The 9,910-nt window shown below is 38.9% G+C and overlaps 1 protein-coding gene across 2 annotated transcripts; it reads left to right on the top strand.

Annotated features, from left to right (window-relative positions):
- The first annotated feature begins 297 nt into the window (after positions 1-297).
- il20ra (interleukin 20 receptor, alpha) lies at positions 298-5,945 on the top strand. Of its 2 annotated transcripts, XM_004542023.3 has the most exons (8): positions 298-676; positions 1,328-1,454; positions 1,706-1,914; positions 1,995-2,170; positions 2,785-2,929; positions 3,201-3,337; positions 3,631-4,101; positions 4,267-5,945. In XM_004542023.3, exons 1-8 carry the CDS (start codon positions 628-630, stop codon positions 4,465-4,467), a joined length of 1,515 nt encoding a protein of 504 aa, XP_004542080.2. In that variant the 5' UTR covers positions 298-627; the 3' UTR covers positions 4,468-5,945. The 2 variants fall into 2 exon arrangements, with proteins under 2 accessions (XP_004542080.2, XP_004542079.2); XM_004542022.3 differs by having other exon boundaries at positions 299-676; positions 3,631-5,945.
- Positions 5,946-9,910: the final 3,965 nt, after the last annotated feature.

The following is a 9,910-nucleotide window of genomic DNA, read 5'->3' as shown; positions in this document are numbered from 1 at the left end:
AGAGAGGATATTAGCTGGGGGGAAACGGACTAAGGAAATAACACGGAGCACCTTATTACTCAGGCTGCTATCCGGATAAACACCACAGGAACATCTTAAGGAAACTGTACCTGTTCCCACATAACAGCCTCCACACGCCACACCACCGCAAAACTAAACACAGTTCACTTATTTATTTGGAAATGGGTCACGTATAATGTATTTTTTCTTTCCACATATTGGAGTGGATCTAATTGTTTACTAAGTACTTGTACTTAAGCTTAGATTTTTGTAGCCTATTATCTCAATAGACGTCGACACGCCCACGCCCACGCGCGGCTCACAGGTGAACTGTTCACAAACGAGTAAGGTCACATTCCTTTCCCCAAAAGGAACAAGGAAGCCTGTCAGGTCGCAGGGATTCCTTTAACTGAATCCACGGGGTTTTATTGGTTGGCAGTTTCACGTAACCCTTCCGACTTCAGCTACATTCTTTCACTTTAAACCTTGAGTGCGTGGTTTTAATTTCCTTTAATCGAGAGAACTGCGGGCAGGTGTACTATGAGGAGGAACTGGGGGGAACCTGCCGAGGGGATTGGAAGTATTAGCTTTCTTGTTTTTGTGAAAACATGACGACTCCGTACAAAGATGTTGGCTATATTCACATTATTCATTTTTTATAGCCTGCACTCCACAGGTAGGTCTGCATTTAAATGCTAATATCTATTTTCTTTGTTGTTACTTTGTGGCTGCTGGGTTTCTTTGTTTCCACTGTTTCCATTTTGTCCAGTTAGTTTTATGGCGTTTATTCAGTTTAAGCGGACTGACTTTTATACTACAACAATGCACCCAACGATGAGATCATTAAAGAAATTAACACATTGTAATTTAGTTCTTCCACATTAAGTGCAGAAAGCGGCTGTTAGAGCTACAAACACGTGTGGTTTTGTTAACAAAAAATGTATTAGTCCATCTAGCTCTACTTTAAGTGTAAACTCACTTTACAGACTCAGGTTTTTCATCCTGAGATCAAAGCATAAAACACATTATTTGATCTGTGTGCAAAATGTACTCTGGATAATCTTCCCATAGAGAATCTTTAATCAAACACTTTTATTGTGTTTGCCTACTTGAAATGATTTATAAGGAGCTAAGTGTACTGTGTGAGGTGGAACAAAGTCTGAAAGGCAGTGAATCATAGTGACAGCTCACACCTTATGGTCATATGTGGACAACTAGTTGAATAGTACCATTAAACACAGGGGAAGTTTAAAGGTCAGTCAGGACAACTAGAAGCTAGTGTATATTCTGATGACAGGCACCTCACCTCTTGTCTCTTTCCCCTCAGTCTCCCAGTCTGTTCCCAGCCCCATCAATGTCACCTTCTCTTCTGTAAATCTGAGGAACGTGCTGCAGTGGTTTCCAGGAGAAGGCAATTACGCAGATGAAACGCTCTACACAGTGCAATATTCCATGTGAGTAAATGTTTTAGAATTTAAATAAAAATGTATAGTTCCCAAGAACTAGCCTAGATGCAGTCCCAAAGGGATTTATTGGCAACAAAAAAAAAGTTCCAGCAAGGCTAAAAGAAATAAAATGCAACACGATCTCAAAATCAGTCTGCCTTGTTTAAGTTAATTTTCTTTATTGACTGTGACTTTAAGCAAACTCTGCTCAACCTGTGCAAAAGTTCACCTCTGAATGTGTGGGTCTTTGTCTTTTCCAGCTATGGAGACAGAATTCAAGGTAAGAAGGGGAAACGGGTGAACTGGAAGGCAGTGCAGCACTGTACAAAAATAGTCCGGACGTGGTGTGATCTAACCAGTGAGATGTGGGATGAGAACCAGGGTTACTATGCCAAAGTTCGTGCTGTGGAGAGGGGAGCGTCTTCCAAATGGGCTTTCACACCCAGGAGATTTGAGCCAAAGACAGACAGTAAGTTAAAGAAACAAAAGCATTACATCATATTTAACATGTTTACACTTTAAACAATAGAGGTTTGTCCAACTTTGTAGCTACTTTGGGGCCCCCACTGCTTTCTGTGGAAATTGAAAACAACAGTGCCACCATCACTATGATGGGACCGATGAGGTATCCATCAAACAACCACACCCCAGCGCTTTCCATGGTGACTCTCTACGCCGAGATGACTTACAACCTCTCTGTTCGCAACACCCATCTGAACCAAACGGTAGGTATAAATCAAGTAGAAATATATATGACTACTGTAGCTTGACTCCGCATATAAGAAAAGTTTTAAAATTCTAGGAAGAGGTGAAACAATCTCTATCTGATGTTGCTGCCCTGAATTGCTTTCATTTCAAAAACAGGATTGTCAGGCACAAATAAAAACATTCATGCTAGACATTGTATTGAAAACTTCCTTGTAAAGCACTGAGTCAACTACTACAACTTCATTTTTTTTGTACAAAAATTTGTAGTTAGTTTTTTTTATATATGGAAAAGAAATAGTAAAAACTTATATGTGATTACTCATGAAAGTGGCCACTTTCTCATTACTTTCATACATTGTTTTCGTAAGTATCCAAAACATACAAGTTTCATTATATAATTTTTCAAGGGATCATATATCTGTTTTCACTCTTATATGCTTTTCATACAAGTTTCACACAAGACGGATACAAACTTTAAGATTTATATATATCTTTTCCATATGGGTAGCTATGACGACAAACTAACCTACGCCCACAAAGCATAAACTTTTTGTTTTTTGTGCAGCAATTCTTTCCAAAATTTTTTCCCACTCTCTAGCACTACCTAATCTGTGCACTTGTTGGTTTTTAGCACCATTTCCCAGTTGTTGGCAGCGTGTACAAATACCGCCTGATGAAGTACAACATGGAATACTGCTTTTCTGCACAGTTGAAATTCTCCTCGATGCCAATCCACTGCCAGTCCTCTGCATGGCTCTGCATAACCACACCTCAAGGTACAACTCCATTGCGTGACCGTGTCTGTAAATGAGAATATTCGGCTCCCTGTTTGAAATGTAGAAAAAAATGTCAATAAACATGATATCAAAGCTGGAGAGCGATTAGTGTTTGTGCGGCAGGTGTATTGTACTTCCTTGTGTGAGCCAAATATGTCGGTCAAGGAAATGGTTCAGATGTTAGATTATTTTCTTTTCACATCACAAGCCCTGGATGAATAAATATTTTCACTCACTTCACCCTCTTTTTCTTTTTTTTTTTCTTCTCTAGACCCTGTGATTGAGCAGCTGCAGAGTGTGACTGTGGGTATTGTTGTTCCAGCTTTGTGCATTGGTATGATCATTGCAGCTGCCTACCTTTTCCATCGCTACCTGTCTGGGAAAGACCAACACAGTCCAAATATACTGGTAATAGAAATGCATATAAACATACTGGCAATTCAATACCTAAACAGCACTTAACTTTAATGTAGGTTCGCTAAACTGGGCAATGCATGTTTTTTTTTTGTTGTTGTTGTTGTTGTTTGTTTTTTTTTTTAAATACGAATTTAACAATTCACCTTAGGGAACCACTGACATAATTGCACTTGCAAACTGAAACTACTGCTTTGCATTTCACCTAAATGAGATATCTTTGAGTAGTGTTTCAAAGGTAAATTATCAAACATTTCATACCTTTTTCCTTCCCTTCCAATTTCCAGAACCCACCTTCTTTTCACAAGTCTCCTATTTTGTTCCCTCCTGAGAGTTCCAACCTCATCCCAATCAGCCCCATCAGCCCTGAGCCACCAGGAAACTTATTCACAATGTCAGGCCTTGAACACCCCATCTACTCTCTACAAGTTGTGGATCCCCCACCCAGCTACTCGCCCCAGAGGCATGAGGCTCCCTTGGATGATTTGTCCGTTGAGTACGGGGGTATCAGCATGGCTCCTCAAATCATTGTTGAAGGAGAAGAGGAAGCAAGAGGAGGGAATCAAGATGATGGAGACCGGAGAGTTGAGAGCGTTAACTCTGGTGGAGCTTACGCTCCTCAGGCTAACACTTCTTGGACATGCAAACAAACCCCCATGCAAACACATGGCCAGTCATCTGCAGGTTTACAGTCTTTTCCAAGATCAGCTACATGTGGGCTCAATAAAAAGAAGGATGGACAGATTGAAAGTTTACTGGTAAGCATTCGGTTAAATCTGCAAACAATGGAGGAAGTAAAAAGGGGAGAAGAGCTGCATGGAGAGGTGATCTGGAGCACACATAGGGAGGGAGTGGCAAACAGAGGTGTGGAGGAAGGAAACAACTGTGAAAATGTGCCTTTAATCTCTGCTTATGCCCCACAGAACATTCCAAACATGTCTGCCTCCTCCTCGGACCAATCTGACATCACGCTAGATGACTTTAGTGTCAATCATGAAAGAGGACTGCATGTACCTCTACTTTTAGAGAGAGGTAGAAGACTGAGTGAAGAGGAGTATGTGACGAGAGCTAGGTTGAGGCTAGATAATGTTTCTGTCAGCCAAGCAAGTGACGAAGAGGAATAGAAAGAGTTAGAACACGACAGGTGGAAACAGGGAGTGAAGTGGAGAAGGTTTTCAACAAATGGGACTTTGTTGGGATCCCCATGGATCAGTAGATGATATTCATCAGTAAAAACCACTAACCCTGTTCTTGAAAGATAATCCAGGAAACATGGCCAGTATACAGTTTCTCAGCTCTATTCAAATGCATACAGTGCGTGATAAAAGCAGCGTTTAGTACTTAGTACTCACTTAATAATGTTACCTTTATAGCTGAAAATCTACTGATATACACATGAAGAAATCATACTATGGTGAACTTTGAAGGATATGTATTTATCTTAATTACAAGATACACTGTATATTTTAATGTAATTTGTTTTGAATCTGTATTCATCCTCATGTAGCTGTCTGATAGTGACAGAAGATAATACAACATATGATCATAACCTAACATAACGAAGAAACTACACTTCATTCTGGACTGGTGTCTGACATATCTCTCTAAGATAATCAGATGTTTGTTTGGGTTTTTTTTTTTTTTTAAATAGAAAGTACAGCAAAATCCTATATAGGAAACTTTACCCGTGTGTTTTCTTTTAAGGGTATGATCGCAGTGTATTGTAGATGTTGCATGACCGTACGTGTCCGTGTTTACTTGTAAAGGTTGAATTACAGTGGGTAGTTTGTTTGTTTTTTTTTGTTTTTTTTTTTATCAGCTTGTCCATCATGCTGTTCCGAGTAAAGCATTCAACCTGCTTTTATTTAAATACTGTGGACTATACACCTTTCGCTGTTGTGTTTGTGAAGCGAATTTTTCGTTTTCACTGCCAGTAACAGCAGTATCTGTTCTGTAACTGGAAATGATGATGTTAAGTGGAATGAGAAGTGTAACTGTACATGATCATGACAACATCTTTGATTAATAATGAGTTGTATGATCTGCAGTATGTGTCCACTACCTTTGTGCCTTTGGGTTAAAAAAAACTGGTTAAATCTGTGAAATCTGATCATGCCATCATATCGTCTTTTGTCGCTTCTTCTGAACCTTGCAAATGTATTCCCATCTGCAGTATTAACAACATTATGGTTTTACCTTGTTCTTCTCCATTTTTGCTGTTTCTGTTCTGAGCTGAACAGAACATATTTTACACTTTGTCATTTAGAACTTGTCAGACTTGTTTACTGCAGTGAGTCCTGCATTCCAACACCAACAACACGCTTAAAATAGCAGTTAAAATATGTGATCATTACAAAGTACACAAAAGGCTTTCACTGGCACTTCTGAACATTTGTGCATAAATTATGCTTTGTTTTGACTTTTTTTGAAGGAAATCAGTGTGGTCTGTGTTAAGACAGTTCCTCTTTCTGTGCCCGTGCTGTTCCTGCATGAAGTTGTAACTGCCCAAAATATGTTAATTTGTAACATCTGACTCATACCATCTCTTTGTAGCTCGATGGGACTTTCTGAGAATAAATGATTTCTTCCTGTAGAAGCTTAACCTTTGTGTTACTAAAACAACACAGAGGGGAAACAGGTACATTTAGTTTCTGACACCCACTTCTAACGTCCATTCTGCACACTGATAACATCTAAAACAGGTTGTTTCAGGTTAATGCATTTACAGAACTCAGTTTTGTGCATGAACTCTGGTTAACCGTTCATTTAAAACCATGATATCCATGTTGTTTCATAGCTTTATATAGTTTGTTGTCCAGTTAAACCCTTGTATTTTAAGAAGGCATTAGGACACTGTATACAATGCAAATGTCATAAACCCATATTTTACTCACAATGGAACACAGCGAGCATATCAAATATTTAAACTGAGGCATTTTACTGTTTCATGAAAACTATTAGGTTGTTTTAAATTAGATGGCAGCAACACATCACAATGTTTGGATGGGGGTATGGGGGGCAGCAAAAAGCTAGAAAGGTAAGTTGTAGTAAAAAATATTTGGAAGAGCATTTTGTAACTAATTAGGTTCATTAACAACAAGTCAGTAACATGATAGAGTGTGAAAAGAGCATCTTACAGAGGCAAAGATTCTCAAAAGGTGAGCATGGGTTTGCCCAAAAAACTACATCTAGAAATAGTGGAATACTTTTAGAATGATGTTTCTCAGTGTGTAATTATGAAGACTTTATCTATAGTACATAATAAAGTACAATATTATCAATCTTTTTTGAGAATCTGGAGAAGTCTCTGTGCACAAGGGAGAAGAACAAAAATCAATATTGGATGACTTTGATCTCTGGGCCCAGTAGTAGCACCACATTTTTAAAAAAGGCATTATACTGTCAAAGACTCAGGAACACTTCCAGAAATCAAAGGATGCTGAGATCAAGCACGCTGTTCATCTGTTCTAAGCTGTTGTACTTAGCTTGTAATCCTCCTGTTGACAGCTTGTTTATACGCAGGAAAAAAGGTTTGTGCGAGCTTTTATTTCAGCCTGCATCTATGCAAATAGACAGAATTGGCACCAAAGTATCTGTTCTTAAATGCACATAATATAACACAATTTTGAAGTATGGTTAGACAAATGTTTCTATCTGGCCCACTCAAAGTTTGTGTACGTATGGATATCTGTTCCCTAAATCCTCCTAGATACGCTAAACAGTCTGCAAGGAACTTACTAAATGTCTATAGAGCATTTGGGAACTGTTTTTAAACACTCATATCCTTACTGATTATATTCATTATGTAGTAGCTGTTCTCAGAATAAACTTCCATTTACGTGTAACTTACATGTACATTGTTGTCAGTAAATTTTGCAAAAACAGTTTTCAGTGCAGTGGCACTTTGGGGTGGGTCACGGGAATATGTGAAGAACTGTTCCCCAAAAAGTAATGCTAATAGTACCTGTAATTCATTACTTTGTCCTATGCAATGAATATGTAGCTTGCAAAGAAGGAGACATGTATTTATTGTTCATTACTTATTATTCTTGGTGTTTATGAAAGCCATTTTTACCATCTGATTATATATAATTATTATATCAGATAAAATGTAGATAAAAAGATTGATTTCATAAATTAACATAGATGTCTCTGTTTTAATACAGTGGGGCAAAAAAGTATTTAGTCAGCCACCGATTGTGCAAGTTCCCCCACCTAAAATGATGACAGAGGTCAGTAATTTGCACCAGAGGTACACTTCAACTGTGAGAGACAGAATGTGAAAAAAAAAAATCCATGAATTCACATGGTAGGATTTGTAAAGAATTTATTCGTAAATTAGGGTGGAAAATAAGTATTTGGTCAATAACAAAAATACAACTCAATACTTTGTAACATAACCTTTGTTGGCAATAACAGAGGTCAAACGTTTACTATAGGTCTTTACCAGGTTTGCACACACAGTAGTATTTTGGCCCATTCCTCCATACAGATCTTCTCAAGAGCAGTGATGTTTTGGGGCTGTCGCCGAGCAACACGGACTTTCGACTCCCGCCACAGATTTTCTATGGGGTTGAGGTCTGGAGACTGGCTAGGCCACTCCAGGACTTTCAAATGCTTCTCACGGAGCCACTCCTTTGTTGCCCGGGCGGTGTGTTTTGGATCATTGTCATGTTGGAAGACCCAGCCTCGTTTCATCTTCAAAGTTCTCACTGATGGAAGGAGGTTTTGGCTCAAAATCTCACGATACATGGCCCCATTCATTCTGTCCTTAACACGGATCAGTCGTCCTGTCCCCTTGGCAGAAAAACAGCCCCATAGCATGATGTTTCCACCCCCATGCTTCACAGTAGGTATGGTGTTCTTGGGATGCAACTCAGTATTCTTCTTCCTCCGAACACGACGAGTTGAGTTTATACCAAAAAGTTCTACTTTGGTTTCATCTGACCACATGACATTCTCCCAATCCTCTGCTGGATCATCCATGTGCTCTCTGGCGAACTTCAGACGGGCCTGGACATGCACTGGCTTCAGCAGCGGAACACGTCTGGCACTGCGGGATTTGATTCCCTGCCGTTGTAGTGTGTTACTGATGGTGACCTTTGTTACTTTGGTCCCAGCTCTCTGCAGGTCATTCACCAGGTCCCCCCGTGTGGTTCTGGGATCTTTGCTCACCGTTCTCATGATCATTTTGACCCCACGGGATGAGATCTTGCGTGGAGCCCCAGATCGAGGGAGATTATCAGTGGTCTTGTATGTCTTCCATTTTCTGATGATTGCTCCCACTGTTGATTTTTTCACACTAAGTTGCTTGCCTATTGTAGATTCACTCTTCCCAGTCTGGTGCAGGTCTACAATACTTTTCCTGGTGTCCTTCGAAAGCTCTTTGGTCTTGGCCATGGCGGAGTTTGGAGTCTGACTGTTTGAGGCTGTGGACAGGTGTCTTTTATACAGATGATGAGTTCAAACAGGTGCCATTCATACAGGTAACGAGTGGGGGACAGAAAAGCTTCTTACAGAAGACGTTACAGGTCTGTGAGAGCCAGAGATTTTCCTTGTTTGAGGTGACCAAATACTTATTTTCCACCCTGATTTACGAATAAATTCTTTACAAATCCTACCATGTGAATTCATGGATTTTTTTTTCACATTCTGTCTCTCACAGTTGAAGTGTACCTCTGGTGCAAATTACTGACCTCTGTCATCATTTTAAGTGGGGGAACTTGCACAATCGGTGGCGGACTAAATACTTTTTTGCCCCACTGTACAAGAACCAAGCGAACAAGCACTGCAGGCCTTGCAAAAACAGCCTGGGATAAGTTTGTGTCATTAAAGTGTCATTAAAGCGCTTTTGCAAAATTATATTTATAAAGTTTGAATAAAGTACAGCAATTAGCTTTTTTTAAATTTAGCACTGCCATTGTGTTATTACACAGCATGACTTTCACTGTATTTAGGAATAAAATAAAATAGAAATAAAAAACACAAAATTTGATATGTAATGTATTATTTTGATGTATAGTGTCATTATATAATTGTTTATTCAGTGTATTCTGATTTTTTCTCCGCACTTCACTCTGATTACCCAGGTATAATTTCATGACAATATGCTTTTCTTTAGATCTTTGAATATCTGTTTACCTTCCCTTGTGTGTTCTGTCACTGGATACTTGCTTTGTTCAACAGAATTTGGCACCCAGCCTAAATAAAAGGGTAGTCATTTGATTACTAAGTTTGTTTGTTAAATTCTTTGGAGTCCTCGTATTCAAGTCATCTTCCTCCACCCACTGTGACAGTTTTTATGTGGTTTTAATTTTTTTGTTTTGTTTTTTACAATTCATTTTATCTTTTTGAGATTGCAGAGGTTTTAAGCTCTGTATACTTCACAAAAGACATAAATACAACCTGGCTTATTGTGTATCTCAGTGTTTAGGTTTTGCTGACACCTGTGTGTGCTTTATTGAAGAACGAAAAGAAATATTCAATTGATGGAAAATGACAAGAATACTAAGGAACAATAACTCAAAGTTAGACTGAACTTATGTAATTACAAGTTTACCCTGAAGT

The sequence above is a fragment of the Maylandia zebra genome, linkage group LG15 (genome assembly GCF_041146795.1).
Source record: "Maylandia zebra isolate NMK-2024a linkage group LG15, Mzebra_GT3a, whole genome shotgun sequence".
Lineage (NCBI taxonomy): Eukaryota > Metazoa > Chordata > Actinopteri > Cichliformes > Cichlidae > Maylandia > Maylandia zebra.
The sequence above is the reverse complement of the archived record's forward strand: the minus strand, read 5'-3'. Positions and strand labels throughout refer to the sequence as shown.

Bases quoted from the DNA above. Each gene is read 5' to 3' on its own strand.
- il20ra (XM_004542022.3), top strand. From the start codon at position 628: ATGTTGGCTATATTCACATTATTCATTTTTTATAGCCTGCACTCCACA. The intron at 2,171-2,784 runs GTAGGTATAAAT...GTTGGTTTTTAG, and splicing joins ACACCCATCTGAACCAAACG to CACCATTTCCCAGTTGTTGG. The intron at 2,930-3,200 runs GTACAACTCCAT...TTTCTTCTCTAG, and splicing joins CTGCATAACCACACCTCAAG to ACCCTGTGATTGAGCAGCTG.